The sequence below is a fragment of the Phacochoerus africanus genome, chromosome 5, assembly GCF_016906955.1.
Source record: "Phacochoerus africanus isolate WHEZ1 chromosome 5, ROS_Pafr_v1, whole genome shotgun sequence".
In the NCBI taxonomy this organism is placed as follows: Eukaryota; Metazoa; Chordata; class Mammalia; order Artiodactyla; family Suidae; genus Phacochoerus; species Phacochoerus africanus.
In genome coordinates this window covers 9416418-9440681 of record NC_062548.1, presented here as the reverse complement: position 1 = coordinate 9440681, position 24264 = coordinate 9416418, and the positions used below count along the sequence as shown (strand labels likewise).

Sequence of the window (24264 nt, the reverse complement as noted above, 5' to 3'; positions counted from 1 at the left end):
ATCCCAAGTTGTCACTCCTCTGTGGAGGGGGACTCAGGGATAGTGCCATCCCCTTCTTCATCCCCCGCCCCCGCATGGCTACCAGGCTCCATTGTGGAGAGAATGGAGAGCTTGACAGAGGTCCTGGGGACCAGCTCCTGCTTCTTCACCCACAGAGGCAGCTGTTGGGGACCCGCTGAAGGCTGGGCTCAAACCAGAAGACTGTTGCCTGCGGGGTACAGTCACAACCTTGGCCATGGGGACATGAGGACTTGGTCAGAAGCCTGGTGGCAGTCCAGGTGTCCTTCCAGTCTCACAGTGTGGGTTCCAATTTGTAATCACCAGGCAGGGTCTGCAAGGAGGCCCTGGAGGCCGCAGGGCAGGGAGAAGGCAGCCTGTCATTTGGACATTTCCTTGCAGGCCGGGGATTTTTCCATCCTTGCTGCCTGCCTGGAGGAAGGGCGCCCAGAGGCTGCTGCAGTCCTGGTGTCAGCCTGTTCCCTAGGGAACTCTTGCTTTGTCTGCCCTGGAGTCGGAGGCTGACCCAGAGTAACTTCAACTTCACTGCCCGATCACCCTGCCCTGGCCAGTGAGCTGGCTGGGGTCCATGTGGGACACAGTGACTGGGAGGCGTGGAGGGGGGACTGCAGGGAGGTCCCTGGGTTCAGGCACCAAGCAGTCCGAGATCCCTGGGAAACAGCAGGCATGTGACTGAAACACACAGTACGAGGCACTGCAGCGCCTGGTCCTTTAAATCTCACATCCAAACCTCAGAGTTCGAGGTTAGGAATGGTGGGGGCGGGGGAGGGGGCACAAGAAGAAAAGACCACGGAGATTTCAGCTTCCCTCCCTCCCTGGCTCTGGGCAGAGAATGGGAAACAGGTAACAGGTGGAGGGGCCAGAACATGAAACACCCAGGGGAAAAACAGATGGTGGTCCAGCCACCCTGGGGGCGCCACCAGGAGATGGGAGGAGGGTAGAGCCTGGAGAACAGGAACAGGACAGGCTGGGGCCCGAGCCCTGGGAAGGTAGAGCAGTTGAAGGTATTTACAGAAAAACCCTCAAAGTAAGTAAGTGATAACACTGTCCCCACTGCTTCTTGCTGGCAGGCTCTTCAAGGTCACTGAGTGGAGAGACCCAGGGAAATCCCAAGAAGGGACGGCAGAGGGGCCAGACGGTGACGGTGGAAAGGGAGCTGCTTGAGGCAGCAGGGTGAAACTGGGCCTCTTCGCCAGGTGAGGTGTTTAACCCAAGCCACCTGTCTTGTCACCACACAAACAGGCCAGCTGTTGACACAACACCCCACGTGGAAAGGGTCTGAGGAGGCCCCTGACCTGGGAGTGCTGTATCTGATGAGGCCCCACCTTGGTCCCCCTTCCTGCCCCCAAAGTCTGCTCCCCCCAGCTCTCCCAGCTGCTGAAACTGGACTCCACTTCAGACAGGGACTGACTCTGTCTCTGGCCAACAGCCACGCTGTCACCAACCCAGGCAGTCACACTGATGAACATGAGGCCCCTCAAGCTCGTCCCAAGCAAGACCCTGAGAGCCTTTTTTTTTTTTTTTTTCTTTCAAATGCAGTTCTTTTCCAACATTGCCTGCAACAGCTTTGGTGCAGGGATCTGGGGGCGGGGTAGGATGGGGAAGGCACGTGAAGAAAAGAAAGGAAAAAAACAGCCAATTGCACAAAGCCTTTCCCCGGAAAAGCCCAGGCTCTGGGGGTGGTCAGGACGTGTGGCTCCCTCCCCCCCACCCCCTGGTTGAGGCACAGATAGGGATTCGTTCCATTCCCCATGGGAAGGAGCTGTCTGGAGAGGGAGGGAGCCGGCGTGGGGGTCTGCGCGTGCGTGCGTGTGCATATATATATTTGTATGTATAATAGGCTATATTAGAAAATTCTCTATGTATAAATATAAAACACTGATATCCAAACATGACACCGCAGCGAACTAAAGTGCTTGCCAGGAGCTGGGCATGTGTAAGTACGCAGCTAAAACCATTCATCCTGAGTGCCCAGGACATGGGAGGAGCTGGGGAAGCAAACACATGGGGAAAGGGGGTGCTGACACCCCCCTGCCCCGCCCATCTGGTTACCACATCAACACCATGCACGCCTCATCTCCCCCTTTGCCCTACTTTCCCCACTGTGCTTCTGTCCACGAGGAGAACAGCGCTGGAAAGCTGGCATGGGGGAGGGCTGTGCCCACGACTTCCTCCGCCCACAGGGCTGGGCGTGAAGGGCAGGAGGGACAGAGGATTACTGTCATAATTAATAATTTGCAGAATGAAACACCACTGCTCCTCTAGGCTAGGCCCTGCCATCTCGCCTCCCGGGCCCCCTGCCTGGGTCAGGGCTGGAGGGAGGAAGCCTTGGGGCAGCTGACCCGGGGAGCTGCCCTTTGATCTGCAAGCCCCAAGCAAAGCATCAGCACCTCCACCATCCCCAGCCCCCCACCCTGCAAAACAAGACCCATCTGGTCTCAGACCCGCAGAAATGCCACAGGCTAGTGGTCATCAGAGCTCCAGGGAGAAGAGGGGCCCAGAGAGCAGGCCCCCCCAGGACACAGTGCTACAAGAAGGGGTTGGTGGTCGGAGGTTTGGAGGCAAATGGGCTTGATGAGGATCCAGTCTAGAAAGAAACAACCACAAATCGTTAGATTAGGGAGGAAAAGCCGGAGGCCCCAGACGAAGTGCAGCTCAGGATTCTTTTTCCCTCAAAATAACTGGGGAGGTGAGGTGGGGGGAGTGTGGACAACGGTGGGGCCGAGACGAGGTTCCCTCACAAGCCCACGCTTCCCTGCTTGGAGTTTCACGAGGAAGGGGAATGAGGGGTCCCACGTGGCCCTCTGCTCCTGCAGCGGTTCTGTCCCCAGCCCCCAGCATGAAAGGCCCCGTCCCACACCCGGGCTGGCACCGCACTGGGACGCTCACCATGAAGGGGTTGGTGGAGATCCCGGCCGGCTGGCTCAGGGGCCTCTGCCCCAGCTTGGCGGGTCCCAGGTCTCCGAAGGAAGAGCCTGGGAGGCAAGAGGAAAAGCTCAGCTGCCGCCCCTGTGCCCGGCTCCCTGCAGGGCAGGCACAGCCACATCCCGAGGCTGAAGCAGCCAGAGGGGCCTTCCCAAGGGCGGCAGTGACCGTGTGGAACAGTCAGGGGGCACAGGCAGGTCTGTGGCTTCCCTGGTCCCCGCTTCCTGGCCCAGAGGGGCGCTAGCTCAGAGGGCCATCTCCACGGTACATACTCCTGACTGGTTCTCTCACCAGGGCCGCCGGGTGGGCATGGGGAGAGAGGAGGGCAGTCTGAAGGTCTGAATCCCTTACCGTCCGGCTGCTGCGGTCCGGAGGGCTGAGCGGGGAAGAGCGCGGGTGGGAAGGGGCTGGAAAAGGCCCCAGCAGTGGGGGGCACTGTCTGGGGGAAGCCAGGCCCCGCACTGCTCATCCCGAAGCCGGGTCCTGTGGGGGGAGGGACGGGGGGCTCAGGTGAGGTTCTGGAAGGTACGCGGGAGCAGAGTTCTTCCTAAGTCCCTCCAAGGTGGGGAAATGTGGTGTTGTCTTTTCCTACCCAGAGGCCCCCAGTGGAGGGACCCCGACCGAGCTTCCACGCATCCTGCCAAACCTGCCCTCTCCTGCCCGTGGCCCGGAGAGCCGGGTGGTTATGAGCATGGGTACAGGATGGAACTGGGGGCAGCTGCCCTTAAATGGCATAAACTAACGCTGTTCTCCCATCTCTAAGACTGGGGCCAAGCCGTGAAAGTCAGACAACAGCGGCAAAGCCCCAGTTGTTGGGCCTGCCTCATGGGTCAGCTTGGTAGCAAATATGATGTTCTCTTCCTGGCCTCAAGGCTTTGAGAACCAAAAAAAAAAAAAAGGGGGGGGGGTATGAGCTTGAAGCTGAGAAGACCCCAGGGCTCTGGCTGAGAGGGCAGGGGATGGGGCCGTGGTGTCAGGTGGAGCCGGAGAGGAGGAGGAGGCTGGGCTCCCAGCGGGAAGCCAAGGGCGGCTCAGGTGAGAGGTGCAATTCTTTCTAACTCTGAGGTTTTGATTTGCAGACTGAGTGCCTCTACTTTTTGCCCACTAGGTGGCTTGGAAATTAAACCGGTCTGTCCTGGGCTGGTGACTCTGGAGTCAGGGCCGGGGGGGACGTCGGGGAGGCTTACCTGTGGCCAAACCATTGGGCTGGAACGGGTTGGTGGAAGGCAGCTGGGGGTGAGCAGCAGGTGCCGTGAAGGGGTTGAAGGCTGCTCAGGTGGCGTGGGGTAGAGGCAGGAGGAAGGATGGTTATTTTTCCTCATTTGGTTAATATCGTGGTAACAGCATCCGTCTCAGCCCTGCTCCGCCTCTCCCCCCTCCTCCCTGTCCAGAGTCTCCGATTTCCTTCTGGGTGGCTACACGAGACTCACCTCCAAAGGCAAGCCCTGTGCTGCTGCCTCCACCAGTGGGGGCCGACTGAAGCGTGGGGACCTGGCTGGCTATCCCGAAGACGCTGCCATACGAGGAGAGAAGTCAGCATGCACGTCATCCAGCACCAAGGGGTAAGCTGGGCATGGGACGGGGAGACAGCGAACATGTCCTGCCCGAAGGGAGGGGCGGAGCGGGCTGGGAAGGCGAGGCCAGGCTTGCTTGGCTGGCTCTCCTGCCCGACGCCAAGCTCCCGACGTCTGGTCCTACCTGTTAGGGATGCCTCCAGCTGATGCCCCTGGTCCCAGCAGGCTGCCCATATCTGCCAGGTTGTTGGGCTGACCGGCAGGTGCAAGAGGAGAGGCACCAAATGGAGTCGCTTGGCTGCTCCCTGGGCAGGCACAAGAAGCAGAACAGGGAGTGCGGGCGTGAGACCGGACTGGAGGGGGGATGGAGGCAGGGGTGCGGTGGAGGGACGGCACCAGCGGGGTCCTCTGAGCCAGCCCCTTCTCCTGACCGCCCAGTTCAGGACAGCTTGTCTCCCACTGGGAATTCTAGGCAGCCTGAATCTCGGGCTCCCTAGTGCTCCAAACCGCCGGCCCTGAGAGGAGAGCAGTGTTTGCTCAGGCAGGTCCTTGTCCCTCCTGCTCTAGTTTGGCTTCCGCTTCCCATTTTTTCCTTAAGAGATGGAAAATTTTTCCTTTGCCTAAACCAGCATTTCCACGCGTGGAGAAATGGTGTGAAGGGGCTGGGGAGGAGCCGGGAAGGGCAGAGAGGCTCAGGGACACTAGGGAGACTCCTGAATGAGGAGATGGCCGTGGAGGTGAGGGGCGTAAATCTCCGCCAGCACCGTTCCCACTGCCGGCCGAGCCACCTCCGCCCCTCAGGAGACCCCTGTCATGACCTCAGTGCAGGGCTGGGACGCTGTGCTCCCTGGTCTTCACAGCTGAACAGAAAAAGCAGGGAGGGGAGTTCCCGTCGTGGCCCAGTGGTTAGTGAACCCGACTAGCATCCATGAGGACACGGGTTCAATGCCTGGCCTCACTTAGTGGGTTAAGGATCTGGCGTTGCCGTGAGCTGTGGTGTAGGTCGCAGACATGGCCTGGATCTGGCATTGCTGTGGCTGTGGCGCAGGCCGGCAGCAACAGCTCTGATTAGACCCCTAGCCTGGGGGACCTCCATATGCTGCAGGTGCGGCCCTCAAAAGACCAAAAAAGAAAGAAAAAAAGGTAAAGAAAAAGCAGGGAGGGCAAGCCTCCTAGGGGAAGCTTTACAAAACTGCCCTCAGGGCAAGTTCTGGAAACCCTGAGTACTGTGGTGTGGCAAGAAGAGGCCCAGGCCCCATCATTTTAAGAAAGCCTCCTTATCTGAGGACCTAAGTCTCACCCAGAGTGTGGGATCCTGTCAACTACCCTGAGCCGTAGTGAGGGTAAAATGAGGCTACAAAGGGGAAAAATCTTGCTGCTTTTTTTTTTTCGGTCTTGTCTTGAACAAGTGGCCCTACCCTTGATATGACCTGCTGACTCCTACTCACCCTGCAGGCTTAACAGAACCATCTTCCGTCGGCCTTCCTGACCCAGATGTGAATTCAATTTTTCTCTCCTAGAACCTTGTTCTTTTCATTCCTAGCACTTGACGTATTTGTAGTGATGTATTTTCTGTATCAACTGGACCAATTCCACTGCTGGGAGTTTCCTTACAGATATAACTTTCCATTGTGCAAAGAAAGTTATTAACTATGGAGCTCTTTTTCTTTTTCCTGGCTGTGCCCATGGCAGGTGAAAGTTCCCAGGCCAGGGATCAAACCCACGCCACAGCAGTGACCTGAGCCATAGCAGTTGACAATGCCAGATCCTTAACCCACTGTGTCACTAGGGAACTCCTGCAGCTCTGTTTAATAGCAAAAGTTTGGAACATCCTACATATTTAGCAACAGGGGACTGAGGAAATAAATTACAGGATAGACATAATGGGGACTGGGGTGCAGCTATAAAAAATACCGAGGGAGCTCTTAATGTACTGATGAAAATATAACAGCACCTTAAAGAAACACCGGGGTGCACAACAGTGTGTGTTTTAGACCATAACACATGTCGTTAAAAAACAGGACAATAAGAAATGAGTAAATGAAGGAGTCCCCTTGTGGTGCAGAGGGTTAAGGAGCCAGCATTGTCACTGTGGCAGCTCGGGCTGCTGCTGTGGTGCAGGTTTGATCCCTTGTCTGGGAACTTTTGCCTGCTGCAGGCATGGCCAAAAAAAAAAAAAAAAAAAAAAAGGCCACCAGCTCCTTTTCCCAGGGGCAGGGCCTTGGAGAGGAGGGGACACGAGGGAGCCCAGCGTGGGGAAGGCTGCGGAAACACTTTGCAGGACCAGCACCTTGCATCGCATTTGTGGGAAAAGGGGAAGACGCCCACAGGAGTGGAGAAAGTGGAGGTGCAGTTCAGACAGGAAAGGTGATACAGCCAAACCCTGCAGAAAGGATGAGGGGGAGTAACCTTCAGAAGGCACTTTTCTTTCTCAGACACAAGAGGAAGAAGGAAAAGGCAAAGAGGAGGGCAAGAGGCAAGGAAGGAAATGGCAGAGCCAGCCTCGCTCTCAAAGCCAGGCTGCTCCCCAGCCCCTCACACCTCAGCCCCCGTGTCTTGTTGGGAAAGTTTGGGTTGTTTTTTTTTGAACCCCTCAGAACTGTAACGAGAGTCTCCATGCCTTCTCTTCTAAAGGGTCAGGCTGCTGTGTGTGTCCAGACCCCGGGTTAAGGGGTCTTCCCTGTGCTGGGTGCTGAGCGCTCCTGACCGGCCCCAGCTCTGACTTGGAGAGCCCGAGATTCGGGCGGGGACGACAGATGCCAGGGCCCGCCGGCCGAGAGGTTCCAGAGGTGGGCTGCTTCTTGAGGGAGAGCCAACGCTCAGAAGACGGAGCTCTCCTTGGCCACTCTCCTCCCGTCCCCTGGCTTCCCAGAGGAACAGTGCGGGACTTCACCCCTCTCTGATCCACAGGCCCCGAGGAAGCCGGGAAAACCTGAGACCTTGTGCTGGATCTTCTGCTTCTCAGACCCCAGCCTTGCCTTTGCCTGCCTGACTTGAGGTACGAGGAATTTCCAGGGGGATGCAGCTCCCTGTCCTCACTTAGGCCTGACTCTTCAGTCCTGCTCTGGGCCCTGGGGTCCGGGCGAGCCCATGGGTGCAGACCAGCTCCTGGGCCCTCCAGGCCTGCAGAGCTGTGCCGCCTGGTGGGCACTAGAGGGCAGAGGCGGGCCTCGCTCCCCGGGCGGGCGCCCTGCACAGAGGGCCATTCTCAGAAAGGAGGCCAAGGCTGGGAGGACCCGGGAGCAGCCGCGCTCCTGATGGCTTCTTAGCCACTTCCAGAGCCTCACTTTCCACAGCTGGATTTGTGGACTGAGCTTCTAAGAGTTTCAGGAAAACTGCACTTTTAGAAACCTCCCCTTCTCCCTACTCCCCCTCAGATATAAAAATACAGCTGGGCTTGTCAGAGAGACACCCGCCTCTCACTCAGATCTTCCTACTTTGTACCCAGTGGTTCTTCGTGGCACACGCACAGGGACACCCTTGTGATCACGGTGTGCTGGGAAGTGAATGGCATCCGCCACTCATCTGACACCTGGGTTTTGGCCAAGTCATTGGCCAAGCGGAGCCAGTGTCCTCAGCTACAAAATGGGGAACTTTCTTTCCTCAGGGAGCTACTACGGGGGCGTCCTTGCACACTATTGGGGTGCTGGGGGGCTCTGCGTCCACTGCGGGCTGACACTGGACAGAAGGTTCAGCCCAGGACAGCTCCGGGGCGGAGGCCTCCCTTCTCTCCTCGGCGCGCACTCTGATGAGTCGCGCGAGGAAAGCAGCTCTAAATGTGGCCGTTCCTAACTACCTTGGCCCCATTCCCGGGACCACCGCTCTCTCTCGCTAAACTCAGCATTCCCGTAGTCGTTTACACCCTTACCAACAGCACACACAAGGCCTATTTCCCCACCCAATACTGGCCATTATAAATCTTTAAAACTTGTGTGAATATAATGTGCCACATTATTATCTTATCTTAATTTGTGTTTTCTCTGATGAGTTAGGTTGAGGTCATTTTCAATTTGTGATTTTATTTCCCTTTGGGGTAGAATTTACTTCTAACCCTTGTCCATTATTCTAATCTCTCTTATTCAGAGGAATTTAAAAAGGCATCTATAAAGGGTGGGGAAAAAAATGTATACATGTAAGAGTAACTTGATCCCCATGCTGTAGGGCGGGAAAAAATAAAAAAATAAAATAAAAAGGCATCTATGTTAAGGTTACTAACTTTTTGTTTGTTTTCCACATTGTAAGTATGTATCTTCTCCTTAGATGCTTCAGGTCTTTAAGGACATGAAATATTGTTTTAGGAAATTTTTTTTTGCTTTCTAGGGCCGCACCTGCAGCATATGGAGGTTCCCAGGCTAGGGGTCTAATCGGAGCCGTAGTCGCCAGCCTACGCCAGAGCCACAGCAACGTGGGATCCGCCGTGTCTGCAACCTACACCACAGCTCACAGCAATGCCAGATCCTTAACCCACTGAGCAAGGGCAGGGACCGAACCTGCAACCTCATGGTTCCTAGTCGGATTCGTTAACCACTTTGCCACAATGGGAACTCCAGGACATCTTTTACCATATAGAAAGTGACCTATGCAATTTCTCTGTTAGAATTTGCGATTTTATTTCCCAACATATGGTCAGATTATACATGGGTTATATGTTTGAAAACAATATATATTTTCTTTTTTGTTACAGAGTTCCTCTTATATTTCTTAGGTCAGACTCGTTCAAGTGTTACTCAGATGGTCTACTTCCTGTCTGTCTACACCATCTATTAATCTTGTTGGTTTATTAAATTTTCACGTGTCTGTTTTTGCTTTATGAATTTCAAGGCTACCCTGTCAGTTACTTTAAATTCACAGTGTGAGAACTTTGTTGTGAATTTTAACTTCTATCAATATAAAATGTCTCTTCTTGTTCCATTCAAAAATATTAAAATAAGAGTTCCCATCGTGGCTCAGCAGTAACGAAGCTGACTAGTATCCATGAGGATGAAGGTTTGATCCCTAGCCTCGCTCAGAGGGTTAAGGATCTGGCGTTGCCTTGAGCTGTGGTTTAGGTCGCAGACACAGCTTGGATCCCACGTTGCTGTGGCCCTAGTGTAGGCTGGCAGCTGCAGCTCCAATTCAACCCCTAGCCTGGGAACTTCCATATGCCAGGGTGTGCCCCCCCCCAAAAAAAAATATATATAAAGATAAAAACAAAAGCAACCAGTCCCTGGTGGGAGGTGGGAGGGCTGTGGGCAGAGCAGAGAGTCAGGAACTCCTGAGCTGTAGCCTCCTCTGTAAAAGGGCTACATTTGAGGGGTTCCTTCCAGACCTCAAAACTCTGGGGTCAGATGACCTGAGATGGGGCTCTTGCTTTGGGTTGGCTGTGGGGTGGAAGAATAACTTACCAAAGCTGTAACTTCCCGCTAGCATCCGACTGGCTGGCAGTGAGGGTGGGAAAGGGCAAGGCCGGGCAGGTGGGGAGGGGAGAGAGAGAGAGAGTCAGTCACTGGCTGTCCTCAGACGTCTGTCCTTGCTGTGCTGCCCTGCCCTCCAGGGTGCATGATTTCCAAAGGAAGGGGGCAGCCCGACAGCTCTGAAGACAGACGAGGGGGGCGTAGGGAGGAACCCACTGCTTTAGGGGTCTTTGGACTCTTGATGGTGCATGACCAGCACAACACAGGGTCTGCAGGCTGCTGCTGTCTGAGGGCTGCGTGAGGACTTCTGTAGACCTCCTCGGACGCTGACCCAGCCTGGCCCTGGGGGCACTCTAGGGGAAAGGTCATGTCCATTCTCAAGGTTCCTAGGACTCAAGTCTCCCCTGCGTCCCTATAAGCAACCTCCTGGTGAGCAACCTAGACGGCTCCTGCTGCGGTTGTAGCCATTTTCCTTATGAGAAAAAACTACAACAGAGCCCCTTCTTCCTGACGGGAACTGCACCACACTCCTCTCCTCCTTCTGGAGCGTCCCTTTGTCCAGGTCCTTGGGCCGGCCACACACACGTGAATGGAGGGTGATGTATGCGTGTGGACAGCTGGGGCGGGTGTGAGAGAGAGAGAGAGAGAGAGAAGGGGGAGGCGGGAGGGGCAGAGTTTACCTGGGGGCACCGGCTGGGCCGGGAACGGGGCTTGGCCAGCAGGAGGAATGCTTCCAAACGCAGAGGAGCTGGCGCTGCTGCCAAAGGCATCGAAGTTGGCAAAGCCCCCGTGGGACGGCGTTTGGCCTGTAGGTGGAGAGAGCGTTAAGGTTATGTCTATATAGAATGCTATGGAATCTGTGTCACCCAGGCTAACTCTCAAGGCCAAAGGCCACCCAGTGGGACATCGGCTTCCCACAGGGTCCTCTTCAGAGGGAGCTGGCAGGAGCCTGGGACAGAGGGTCAGACACATGCAGACGGACAGGGGATCTCAGCGGCCTCCAGGCTCACTCTCCATTTTGTATCTTTACTCCACGAGGCATTAACATTTCTGTCAGGGCCCAGTTTGGGTGGAATAATGGGAAAAAAATTTTGTTGCGGGGAAAGGGCTTAAAGAGGCAAAAGGGAAACTAGATAACTCTTTCGGGCAACGCTCTATTGGCACCGCTGATCTCCGGGAAGAGGGTGGGGGAACACATGACAATTCCCTAGCCTCCTTTGATTGACTGATTGATTTTTTTTTTGGCTGCACCATGCAGTGCCATCATGTGAGATATCAGTTCCCAGATCAGGGATTGAACCTGGGCCACAGCAGTGAAAATGCCGAGTCCTAACCACTAGACCAGCAGGGAACTCCCTCTTGCCCCATTTTAATAGAGAAAGCAGTAGGAAAGGCTCTTTCCTGTGCTCTAAAAGGGAGCGCTAGGACCCCCCAGCTGTATGGCTTTACGGTCAAACTCCCAACCCTAAGCCCGGCTGTGCTCACCTGAACCCCCCCTCCCAGAGTTACCCACACGTTCATTCCCGCAGAGAGCTAGAGGCAAGTGAATTCCTTGTGTTGGGGGACCTATGCTGTGGAAAGGTTCTATCCCAAGTCCACTTACCCCCAAAGGCTGGGAATGCAGCAAAAGCTGGTGCCACCTGGGGAGCAGCGAAAGGGTCTCCACCGATGTCAGCCAGCAGGTCCGTACTGGCTTTTTTGACTGAGGAGTGGGGAGCTGGCTGAGAGCTCCGGGGCTGGGACGTCCGAGGCTGAGACTGACTGACAGCCTTGGAAGAGAAGGCAGTACATGCAGCGCTTGGAATCCCCGACATGACTCAGGCCCCTGCACGGCGCCCCGGGCTGCCCCCAGATGGGCAGGTGGAGAGGGGAGAGGGAGAGGTTTCCTGGGCAGAAGTTGCCTGAGCCCTGCTCACACCTAATCCCTCGTCATCTCAGTGCGCCAGCTCCCAGAACCACACACTTTGGAGCCTGTTCGTCAAGGTAAGCCTGAGATACACAGGGGTGTTGCCCAACAGCCCCCCCTGGAGCTGTTACTGCCTCATCCTTCCCAGGTGCTTGAAGCAGCTTCCTGGCCCCTGTCTTTCCTTGGAGGGAGGGTCAGGGTTGAAGGTGATACTCTGACACCCCTAAAGGCCACTTCCTGTTGGGTCCTTTCTTCCCAAACATACAAGTCCACAGTGAGAGATGCAAGACAGAGGTAACAGCAGGGCCAAGAACCAACTCTCACGTCCTGTACTGCCATCTGCTAAGTCCAGGAGATTTGATTGAGGAAACTGACACCCCTACTGCCCAAATCCCCAAGTAATGTTGGGGCACAGATCTGAGAGTTACCTGGCTGGAGGTGGAGACAGCAGCTGAGAGAGATGGCACGGGGTCTCCCAGAAGTGTCCGCAGGGGCTTCCCTTCCGGGATGGAGCCCTGGACTGGGGTGGAGGCACTGCCTTTGGTATACTCGGGCCCCTTGACTTGGTCTGGGGGGACATACCTTTGAGAAAGAAGAGTTGCGCTGAGAGGGGTGGGGGAAGACCTCAGACCTCGCTCAGCTTAGGTACTTGAGAAAACACAGGTAATAGCAGTCAAAGCCTTTTCTTATTTTCCTATTTTCTGAACTTAAAGGGAATTTAGCAACTTAGCAAAGTTCTGCCCAACTTGAGCTTCTCCTCTACTGTCAGATGCTCCTTTTTTTCCTCAGGAATGTTCCGTTTGCTCTGGCTTGTGTCTCTTTGCCCCTCACCTCTCCCACCTCTTTCTGACGTGTCAAACCATCTGAGTTTCAAGTACTAACACCCGCAGTCATGCTGACGTAGGTGATCCTACTTTCCAGCTTCCTACTCAAGGGCCCCTTTTATTTGCTGGGAGTGTCTTCAAGCTCCTGCTTCTCAGCCCCATAAAAAAGTCTCTGCCCCCTTGTCTTCTAAGTGCTCACCATCTATCCTGCCGGCTCCCGCTACTTCTCATAAAATCCCCTCGCACTCCAGTGGATGTGGTCTCTGCTTGGGATGTATCTTCTGTATCCAAAATGCTGTTTTATCTATCCCAGTCTCTTTGCTCCCTGCATTCTCTTCTCCACCCCCCAGCTACTCCCCAGCATGCACACACCCCAGAGATCCAACAATAGGAAGTGACACCTGGGGATAGAGAAGGGGGAACAGAGATGCCGTTTCCACAGCAGGAAAACAAGGTACGTATACATCATGGGTTAAAAGCATAAAGCTTTAGGCCAAGTGCTTCCTGCCACCTCTTCCCATAAACGAGATCAGCTGAGCCGTCAAAACTGACCACAGTCCCTAGTCAGGGGGCCTCGCTCTCCCCTCCAGTCTACTGTCTTCCCAAAAGAGGGTCCCCAACCTGCAGGCTTGGTGACCAAGAGCACGTTGTTCTTTCCTGTGCCTTTATTGTTTGAAGTTAGAATTTAGCCCTCACTGAATCTGAGGGGAAGAGACTCAACCCTCATCTAGCCTTTGAGAGATGCTCCGATTCAACTCTGGAAACTGGCCTGTAGGACGAAGCACGCCTAGGACACCTCTCTCCAGTGCGATCCCTTCCGCCCCCTTACCATCTCTTCTTCTCATATTTTTCCTGGAGAAACTCCTTCACTTTCTGAGGATCCCTGGAATCTGGTATTAAGGATGTCCGAGCATCAAAAAGCCCCAGCCAAATCTTCCTGCACACCTAAAGGAATGAAGTCAGGCGACAGAGGAGTTGGGGCAGAAAACCTGGAATGGGAATAGTGCCATTTCCAGCGTCTTCATCAGTAAAGATTTCTTGAGCCTGGACAGAGGGTAAGGATGTGGGTACCCTTCCACGACAGATATGACCCCTGTCCTCACAGAGCCCCTCATCTAAGGGCGAGGTCATGCCTTAGATAAATACAAATACGTTTAGAATGACGCATGACAAACCTTGTGAAAGAAAATAAAGGGCCGTGAGAAGTATGGGGAACTAAATTTGGATGGGGGTGGGTCAGGAACAATTTTCAGAGCTGTGGCTCCCCGAGCACTCTCCAGAGGCCCTTGCTGGCACCCTGCAAGTAAGTCCATCCCCCGTGAGCTAGGGGTGCTGCTAACACCCAGGCTGGCATCTATCTTCCCACCTGCAGATTTAGCCGGAGAAGGGGATTAACTCATTTTCAAGTTAACAACATGGGCTTAAACCTGGTTGCTGAGGCTCAAGTCAGCGGAGCTGGCTCCCGGAGCTCTTCCTCAGAGGCGCCCGTCAACCTGAACACCCATCAGTATGGGGCATTGCCCCCTCCAGTGCCCAGGGGCCACCCCAACAGGCATTCTGCTCCTTCCCCTGATTCCTCCAAGGGGCCCAGACAAACCACAGTCTGTGTAACTAAGATTCATGCACATACACGTGGACATGAGATAAGATACCTTATATACTAAAAAATAAGAGGAACCGGAACAAAAAAGAAAACAGTAGGGTTTTCGTATGATCATGAGGCAAAGCTCTGCTGACAGGGCAACCAGAGCTGGCAGTGGAGGCTCACCTCGTTTCCCCGGGACTGCAGGAACACTACTTCAGGCTCTGTGAAGGTTGTCATGGAGATGGACTTGACTCGATGAGGGGGGTTCAGCCCTCTCCTGTGGGAGCGAAATGGAACGAAAAAGAAGTCGAATGCCGGAGTTGCGGTTGTGGCTCAGCGGGTTAAAAACCCGACACTGTCTGTGAGGATGCAGGTTCGATCCCCGGCCTTGCTCAGTGGGTTCAGGATCCGACTGGCTCTGATTCAACCCTTAGCTTGGGAACTTCCACATGCCAGAGCTGCACCCGTTAAAAAAAAAAAAAAAGAAAAAAAAAAGGAAAAAAAAGTAGAAGGCCATTAACACCGCAGGTCTGTTTGTGGGAGGAGGGGGAGGGAGAAAGACTAAACCAATACAAACGTTAAACTCTCTGAAGCTACTTCCTAGTTCAAGGAAAGAAGGGAAGCAAGAATGTTCTGGACGCTTCTCATAAGAGATCCTGGGAACATCCTGGGACCCCAGTCATTCTGCAGAGGAAGGTGGGGCCCCCACCCAGTGGCCTGCTCTCCCTCGGCTCAGACCCTAGCAGTTCAGTGTTGAGGCTGAAGGGGTACTTGTGGGAACTCAGGCCTGTGACCACTTCCCAGTTCTGGCTTTATCATTGTTTCAGATCTACAGCACATCCTCAAGGTCCCAGGGCCCATGAAGACACGAACCCCTCAAGCACGAGGGAAGGCAAAAATGAAGGCGCGTGACTGTAGTACCAACAGAGATTCAGAGACAAAAGAGTGTCCAGGCTGGCTGCTCCTCTTGTCTACATGGGAGGCTGGCGTGGTGTAAGGATGCAGTGGGGCCTTGTCTTTCAGGGAGTGATCTCGGGGAAAAGAAGTATTCCAGACTTTCTTACTTCTAGATCTTTCAGCGAAGCAGGAGGAAGTCAGGTTCAAGCATGGGATGTGAGACTGGCAAGAGTCAGGAACACACACCCTGTAGTGATGTTTTGTGCCGGCCCTGTGTGTTCTGTTAACTCCCTGGGAGTCCAGCTCTGCCCACAGATGCCCTGTGGACATTACAGCAGAGAAGACTTCCTAGCCCCACTCCGCTGCCCCTCGGAGTGTTCTAGCAGGAACTACAAGCTGAACCGGGCAGGGTTTCAGAGGTTCCCCTTTCTTTACCTTCCATTTTATTCTAGTCTAGACTCACTGCCTTCATTAGATTAAAACAAAACTGGCTAAACCAAAACAAACTAGACCCTGGGGCCGGGAGTGAAAGACCACATGCAGGAAGGGCAGGCTCAACGGAGGAGCCTCTTCAGGCTTTCACTGCCCTGGAAAAAGTGGGAAAACCAAGACATGAAAGTAAAGTAACTCCAGAATAGGGTCCTGGCCGATGCCCTCAGGAAAGCCAACAAAACTTGCCAAATGGCAACCGTCGGAAAAGGGAGAATGCGCACGTTCAAGCTCGTAGGTGCACGTGCTGAAGAAGGTGCCCGGCCAGCCCGGCAGCAGGGCAGTGAGTGGGTTAGCCTAAGTGAAGGCAGCTGGGCTGGGGAGAAGGAGCAGAGTACGCAGTACACGGCGAAGGGCGGCTGCTTTAAATGGCTGATTTTGAGATTCTAACCAAGGATAGGAGGAACACTGGACGCTACACTTGGGGGTGTTTTCAGACTCTGATGGGTCTCAAAATACCCCTTTAAAAGAGAAGCACAAAAAAAATAAAATAAAATAAAAGAGAAGCAATATCAAAGAGGATGGATGCCCGGAGGAAAGATGAGAGCAGGGAAAACCAAAAGCAAGGCTTTGTAACCAGGTGTCAAACAACAGCTCTTAAACTTGACTTGACCTGGATGCCCTCCTGAGTGCATGTCAGAGAGATTCCAGTTTTCTCTCCCAGAGCCTCTCTGTTATAACGGATTGGTTTTGTTTTGTTCCAAAGTCAAGACAGTCTGCTTTTATACCCTCAGCCCTTCTCCCCTTAACCACTACGCCCTTCCCCCGTGAATGCCAGGCCTTTCTGAGGTCTGGCCAGAGCAGACCTCTCTGTTCTATGATCCTGGGCCGCCTCTTCACCTCCCACTAACAAATATTTACTTTGCCAAAATACAAGGCATTGTGGTCGGCACTGTAGGGGATACAAAAATTAGAGGACCTAGTTCTCAATTCCCAGGCACTCGCTTCCAAGAAGGGCCCAGGGAGCCCAGACAAGGGCACGCCTCAGCGCGGCAGGGTGCCATTTAGGTGTACATGGTCAGGTCGGGGAGGATGTGGCACCAGGATGCAGCAGTGAGGGAAGAGAAGCGGTCATGGGAAAAGTAAAATGTATTATGTTTACACTAGCAAAACAGATTCTAAGCCTATCACAAAAAGGTCATTGACATTTCCTGAAAGGACAACCAGGAACTGTGAGCAGAGTGTAAACAGGGAGGTGTGCTTCCTTGCGGGGGGTGGGGGGCCGGGAACTTGACCCACTCATCAGTCTAGCGGCGATGCTGTGAACAACAGAACTTCCTATGGCTGAGCTGGGACTGGAGGGGATTTTTGGGGGCGTGTGGGGGAGAGGATAAAGGGAAGGCAGAGAAAATAAGTGATTTAGGTGCTTTGGGCCAAATGAATCTCATGGAACAGGATGTTTCCATAGCACGGCACAAAAAGCACTGCTCTGACCTTGATGTCTGTTGACTGGATTATGTATAACCAGAGCCATGGTTTGGGGGCAGGGAGAGTCTACAAGGCAACCCTCTGCAGCCCAGGACGAGGGCCTAGTTACATGGCCTATGAGTCAGAGCGTCTGTCTCTGAATCACAGAGGCCACTGCTGGCTGAGAGAAGGCATTTAGAAACAAGAGCCCCTTGCCTCCCAGTAGCTGAAATCAAATGGTCTAGGAGTGTTGTCTGTTACTAGTACCTCCCAGAGTCATTCACTGGGCCAGATGGGAATCACTGGGCTGGATTAAACAGACCCAGCTCTCCAGCTTGCACCCAGTCTCCCCAACGTAATGCTCAGGTTCTCCCCCAGAGAAGTGAAAGCTAGAAGGAGGCCCTGCCCTTTGCTTATCACAGCAAATCTCTTCCGTTATTTCAAGCCAGGAGGAGCTGGGGAAATAGAGATAAGTGTGTTTGCCCAGAACAGGGCAAGCTGTCCTAATGGAAAGCAAGGTACACTGCTGGTGCGCCAGCCTCAGGCCAGTCATGGTCGTCTTCTACTCGGGTTTCTTTTTTACAGGGCGCCTAAATGGCATGTGAAGTACTCAGAATCATTCTTTGAAGTACTCGGAATTACTTGGCAAGGGAAGCAACTTGCAGAGATCCTGAAGTCTGCCCAAGCCTCTCTCTCTTTCTTTCCTTCCCTTTGATTCTAGGAAGCATACTACTCTTTCTGCAAATACCACACCTTCTGTTTCTCTGTGGTCATCATCCTCGAACTGGCCCATATTTTGCTTCTATTTTGCTTCTATCTTGCTTCATAAAAGCCTCAAACCTGCTCAGCTGCTCAGCTAAGAAGGTTCTGCCAGGTCGACAGTGGAAAAAAACCATTCTACCCAGCGCCCAAGTTCTTTCACTCATGCCAGGTTTGGACCTGGGAATTCCTTACCTCTGAATATCTGTGTTCAAATTCAAACACCCTAGATTGTGTTTCTTTGCTCCTGGAATTCTATTCCTCTGCCTCTGAGCAGGGTTCGGCTAAGCCGGGTTAGCTCTTACCTTGGACTCAGACCTTGCCAAGAAGAGTCGCTATTAGGACGGCTCCCCTGTGACCTTGCTCCAAGGTCAATTTCACTAGTTTGGGGGATTTCTTCTTTATCTCACTGCTTCAGTCCATTCCTGAAGTTCTTTCTCAGTGACAAGAGTAGACAGCTGCCCCCTTGGAATTCCTGCTGTGGCGCAGCAGGCTAAGGATCTGGCATTTCTCTGCAGTGGCTCGGGTTCTATCCCCAGCCATGGTACAGTGGGTTAAGGATCCGGCATTGCTGCAGCTGTGGCTCAGATTTGTTCCCTGGCCCGGGAACTTCCATATTCTGCAGGTGCAGCCCAGAAAACTCCCAGACAAGCCCCTGCCCCGCCCCCCCCAAAAAAAACAGCTGCTCTCACAGAGAAACTTGTAGAATCCTATCGCCAGCTACCTTCCTCTTCAGGTGCAATCTCAATCCTTTCTCATTCCTGCCCCCTCTTTGGCAATCTCATCCCTTTGGTAATTGATGATTTTCTTAGGGACTTTTCAAGTTGTCCAAGATTTGACAAGTTGTCAAATCTGTCATTTGAGAGACCCTGTCCACCTCTGCCCAGCAGACGTGAATGTGAAAGGTGAGGTGGAGGGGATGGAGGGGGAGGACGAAAATAAGAGCAAGGCATAAGTCTACCTCTCCACCCCAGACAGATGGAAAAGTACTGAATTATTGAACAACATACTACATGTTTCCTTCCCTGGAGATAAAAGTGCTTCAGCTGGAACAGCTACTAGCGAGATCGACAGGGAAACTAAGGCACCAGGAGGGTAGCAATGTGTCACAAATAAAGAGCTGACACCCAGTCCAGAGCTCTGTCCACCTTAATCCTGACCTAATCCTATTGTAAAGTTGTGCAGAAGCAGGAGAGACAAGGACTGAGACCTGAAGGAGGGTGGATTTAAGGATAGGCCAAAACAGGGCAGACGGCGTTCCTGTCGTGGCTCAGTGGAAACAAATCTGACTAGTATCCATGAAGACTCAGGTTCGATCCCTGGCCCTTCTCAGTGGGTTAAGGATCCGGCATTGCTGTGGCTGTGGTGTAGGCCAGTGGCTACAGCTCAATTCGACCCGTAGCCTGGGAACCTCCATATGCCGCACGTGGGGCCCTAAAAAGACACCCCCCGCCCCAGAACACAGACCTGGTCTGGGAAGCACGTCACGTACTTGGGTGAAAAACTGGGTGTCAAAGATAGTGCCCTGCCGTGATGCCAGTGACATCTCAGGCCTCCATCTATTTTCTTTTAAAAGAAAAGTGGTTTATTCATTGAGGCACCCAAGCCAACCAGAACAAGAAAGAATACTGAGGCACTGCTTTGGAAGTAAATTCTTTTCAAAAGCAGCAGAATCATCTTCTATTGGAAAGTTAGAAATAAAAGTAAACAAACAGGCACATGTATAGGGGAAATAAATGGATCTATATCCAGGTTAAGGAAACTAGGTATTGGAAGAAAACCAAATGAATAAAACTAGGTCAAATTTGGGACCTACAATTGTGGCAGCATGCATGTAAATTTAGAAACAGCAGAAACTAGCAGCTTCTCTCTCAGGCCTTCACACCAACACTGTGGGCTTTTGCTACAGCTGAGAAAATACTTCTCATTTAAAAAGAGAGCAAGAATGAACTCACACACGCAGAGAGGAAGCATAATCATACCCACCCACCAATATTAAAATCTCATGTTTTTTCTTCAGATCTTGGGAAATTCACCTTCAGTTCCAACAGTCAACTTTGTTCTATCAGTCAGTCCAGCCAGATGGGAACCCTGGTAATTCTGCTCACTGCCCCCAGGACACTCCATCCCCCTATGTAGAAAACATGTTTGTAACACAGTCAACAGAAAACTGGCTTCCAATCCTGCTGTCTCCTTTCGCTGCCTATAGGGCCAAGTGTGATACTTCAACTCCGCCGCACACCCCCGCCCTCAACCCCGGCAACATCCTCTTCATTTTGAGAAAGAGTATTTCTTCTCTTTTCATCCTTTTCATCGTCATTCTCAGTATGAGCCCCTCACTCTCTAACACATCCTGAGCCTTAGTTTACTTCAAAGCACTTACCACTACCTTATATTACGTATTTATGATTTATTTACAACCTATGGCCTCCACTAGGATGCAAGCTACATGAAGATGAGACTTTGTCAATTTTGTTCATTACCATATCTCCAGTGCCTATAACAGTGGCTGGGGCTTGAGAGACAATAAATGTTTGTTGACTGACTGACTGAACGTGTGTGCTATTGGCCTACTACGATTTTTCACTTCCTAGCACCAAAGAATCCTATGGTCAACCATGTGGATTTAAGATGTATGCATCACGGAGGAGCCATGCCTCTCCACTGCCTGCTGGACTGTGTGTGCCCCCTCCCCACTCTGCAGGCAGCAGGAAGCATGCCCCATCCCGTATTCTGCCTCTGACCCACCTGCCAGCTCCCAGAAGTCCATCAAAAGACACAGGTAACACTTTGTGAAGCCCCTGCTCCCCTTCAAGCTTTATATGCCTTGTCCTAGTCTATGCTAATTACAATTCCAATTAGCAAAGGAAAAGTACCAAACCACCAGAACCAGGGCAGCCCTTCCCAGCCAGGGATGTCACAGCTTTCTTGTAGAGCTGCTTCTGACGTGTCTCTCCTTATCATCTCTATATGCCTTCAGTGCAGCTTCACGTATTGGTCCAGCTTCTTGACCCTTCACTCTTCCGGCTAACAAAGGGGTGGCCTAGCTTCTCATTTCCCAACTATCAAAATGTGTTCCCTCAAGTCTACTGTCGCAAGAATCATTCTGAGCGATTCTCATAATGCTTCGCCAAAAATACTAAGCAAAAATATTCTTTCTAGAATTTTTTGAAACTAAAAAAAGGAGGGGGGGTTGGTGGACTCCCCCCAAACTGGTCCTACTGTAACTTAAGTTCTTAAGGAGCTAAGCCCCTAGTTGCAAGTTCATACACCACAGAGACAAGCCTCTTAAAATACTTCTCTATTAATCAATCCTTAGGCCACACTTACCTCCACCCAGTGTCTGTCCAGATCACAGATGTTTTGACTTGTCAGCAGTGAGATCAACAATAAAGACCACAGGGGAAAGTGGGAAAGTTCTGCAATTTGTGCACTGATATGAAGGAGTTAACTTTTCCAGCAGAAGAAACCAGGTTTTTAATGTGAGCCACATCCCTTGGCCCTCCTTCTGTCCTGATTGAGGGATATTCATTGTAGAAGGGAAATGTTATCTACGGGATACTTTAAACCAAGATCTATGAACTAATGATAATGATGTCAGCACTTGCCATTTATTCAGTATTTTATCTTTCATGCCATCACAGTAACCATGGGAATGAATTAACACTGTTTCCTAACATTTTCTTCTTGGGGCCTAGACTCTGGTATGCCATCAATTTTATCCCCCTGCTTCGTTTTACTTCTCTCCAGACTCTATAATCAGATTTGCCTTTTCATAACAGGATCTTCAGGAATCTGCTTTCTACTCTATGCTATAAATATTCCTAAACTTTGCTCCTATTCTCAAAGTAGGTCCCAGCCTCAGGTCTCTATCCTTCTACCTCATTTGAGCCTCTCTCTACTTTTGACACATTCCTGTTTGGTTCTAAACCACTGTCCTAAGAGCCACAGTGCTTTTCACTTAGGCTAAAATCAGGTCTATCCTCACAGCACACGAGCGAGGTTGATCAAAACATAGAAGATTGACTAAGGAGGTAAAAACTGAAGAGAAATCCTAAACTGCATGAGGAGACCTGGATTCTCATTTCTGTTCTGCCATGATCAGAGCTAATATCAAACAACAAAGGCTGAAAACAGCAACCCCCATCTGGCACTGAATAAGTTACTAAACCTCTCTTTGGTTCTGTTCTCCCATCTGTCACGCAAGAACAATGCTGCTCCCTCTTCGGCTCCTAAAGGTGTGAGAAGAAACAAGGGATGCACTCCTAGTTAAAAATGAAATCAACCAACCAATGTATTAATACTAAAAAGTCAAAATAAATCCCTTGATAAACTTATAAAAAATAGACAGACAGGCTTGGTATCACATGTTAGTCATGCATCTAACCAGATAATTCCCTAAGGGGGAAGAAGAACCTTACTATGTAACCAGAAATCTGGGCTGGAACCATGGCTCTAAATTAGCTCAGGCATGACCAAACAGAGTGCCAACCTCTAGGGTAGCATTGCAGATTATACAACAAAGCCCCCTCAAATCTAGGAAGAGCTGCCAGATGCTACTACCAGGAGCAAGGCATGGCAACAAGGAGCTTAAAAGTGTAAATTATTACACTTAAGGATGGCTCACCCAGAACCCCAAACCTTTGGAAAAGTTAAGTTCTCTAACAGGGCAATCCACCAGCATCTCTTAGATTTGTAAGAAATTTCCCTCTGGGTAGCATTCCAAAGATTAGAATCTGCTCCTGAACATTGGAACAGGGCTCTGTACCTGCCATTATCTCTTTCTGTCGAGGTGGGTTAACTTACCTATTTTAAATCGTTTTCTGCGTCCCACACTCCAGGATGGGCACAAGCCAGAGGGAAGAAAGGTACCCCTTCATTCTGAGCCTCTACTGCTTTCTTGCTTGCCCTCCACCTACACGAGGTTCCCTTTCAAGGTGTTTTTGTCATCTTCCAGCTTTTAAAATCTCTAACCCCCTCACCCCCAGAATCCTTCAATTGTCGCCTCCTTTAGGGAGTTTCTCCAGTTCTCTCATTTCCTTCCTTTCCCCTGCAACGCGACTCCAAGCGTGTCTTGTCTCCTCTGATCCTCTCCCTTTCCCATGACAATTCTGCAGCAGACGACCCTCTCTGCACATCCCGCGCGTCCCAGGCCTCCCTGGCGCCCCCAACCTCAGCTCTGTCCCTCTGCCCGGGGTCCCACTGTCCCCAACGCCAACACTCCGCTGCTTCTTCCCTGTCCTCCCCCCGTGTCGTTCCACTCACAGGAGGCCGGAGCAGGTGGTACAGACGAAGCTGCCCACAGTGATATCCACGTAGGTGACCCCGCGCTGGGCGCACTCGAAGCAGTGGCGGTTCCCGGCCTGGCTGCAGCCTCCCAGCTCCCGCACCCGACGACACCACACCTCGGAGGCCGCCTCTGCCTCCGCCTTTCCCCCGCCGACCCCGCCACCTGGTCCTGGGCCCTTCTTCGCCGCCATCACCATGGCCGCTCAATCCCGCAGACCTCCTCCCGGCAAGTCAGCAATCGCCCCTTCAACCACTGCCGCCTTCCCGCCTCCTCTGCCGCCTCTGCACGCCCGGCTCCCCTGACAGAAGCTAGGGAGCCGGCGGCATCCGCGCGAGACTCCTCAACCCCCTGCTTCGCCTGTCCTGCACGCTGATTGGCTAGTCTCCTCCGCCTCCTCACTCTGATTGGCGCGACATTGGACGGTCTAGAATTGAGGGAGCCGCCAACGCCACGCCCCACTGCCTTCAGACCTCAGGCCCCTCGGATTGGCCTGCAGAGACCCTGGCCGCGAGCACCGTGCGTGCTCTCTCCTTGTCCCCGCCCCCTCTCGCCACTGCCTCCAGGGCGGCCCGCCTCCCACACTCGATTGGTGAGTCCTCGGAACTCGGCCTCCACGCTGACTCTACTGGCTGTCGAGGCCGCAAAGATAGCGCGCGAGAAAGAGTGGGTGTCCCGCGCGTGCGCAGCTCTGGTCCTCCTGCCAGGTGTTATTTCCCGCTAAATTTCAAAGGTCTAGTCTCAGCTAGACTGGGCTGAGAGGAACTCAATGTCGAAGGGAAGTGGCCGTATGAGGCGCCCAGGGTAGGGGGCTCTCAGAGGAAGGAAGGGAGAAGGGGAAAGAGTGCTTTCTATACGCTTCTGTATTTACTCCTACCCTGTGCCGTAGGAAATCTCATTTTTTACAGAGAGCTTTAGGTATACAACTTGCTGTAGGTCATGCAACTTTCGTGGCCCAGCCAGGTTTCTGATTTAGGTCATTTGACTTCAGAAACTCTGCTTTTGGAGTTCCCGTGGTGGCTCAGCGGTTCGCGAACCCTACTAGCTTTCACGAGGACGCGGGTTAGATCCCCTGGCCTCGCTTAGTGGGTTAAGGATCCGGCATTGCCGTGATCTGTGGTGTAGGGTGCAGATGCTGTTTGTAACCGCGTTGCTGTGGCTCTGGCGTAGTCTGGCAGCTGCAGTTCCAATTGGACCCCTAGCCTGGGAACCTTCCTATGCAACGGGTGCGGCCCTAAAAGACAAAAAAAAAAAAAAAAA

At 52.6% G+C, this 24264-nt stretch overlaps 1 protein-coding gene and 1 long non-coding RNA gene across 3 annotated transcripts; one reads left to right on the top strand and one right to left on the bottom strand.

The window, feature by feature from the left end:
* The first annotated feature begins 79 nt into the window (after positions 1–79).
* On the top strand, positions 80–8791 carry LOC125127128 (uncharacterized). Its single transcript, XR_007134864.1, has 3 exons — positions 80–215; positions 1089–4505; positions 7092–8791. It is a non-coding gene; the product is annotated as an uncharacterized LOC125127128 (long non-coding RNA).
* On the bottom strand, positions 692–23382 carry AGFG2 (ArfGAP with FG repeats 2). Of its 2 annotated transcripts, none has more exons than XM_047779701.1 (13): positions 22983–23382; positions 14349–14442; positions 13410–13525; positions 12185–12338; positions 11454–11619; positions 10531–10656; positions 9842–9874; positions 4642–4762; positions 4374–4456; positions 4131–4211; positions 3295–3426; positions 2908–2993; positions 692–2605 (listed from the first exon to the last, which is right to left on the bottom strand). In XM_047779701.1, exons 1-13 carry the CDS (start codon positions 23201–23203, stop codon positions 2546–2548), a joined length of 1473 nt encoding a protein of 490 aa, XP_047635657.1. In that variant the 5' UTR covers positions 23204–23382; the 3' UTR covers positions 692–2545. The 2 variants fall into 2 exon arrangements, with proteins under 2 accessions (XP_047635657.1, XP_047635658.1); XM_047779702.1 differs by lacking the exon at positions 22983–23382 and adding an exon at positions 19754–20879.
* Positions 23383–24264: the final 882 nt, after the last annotated feature.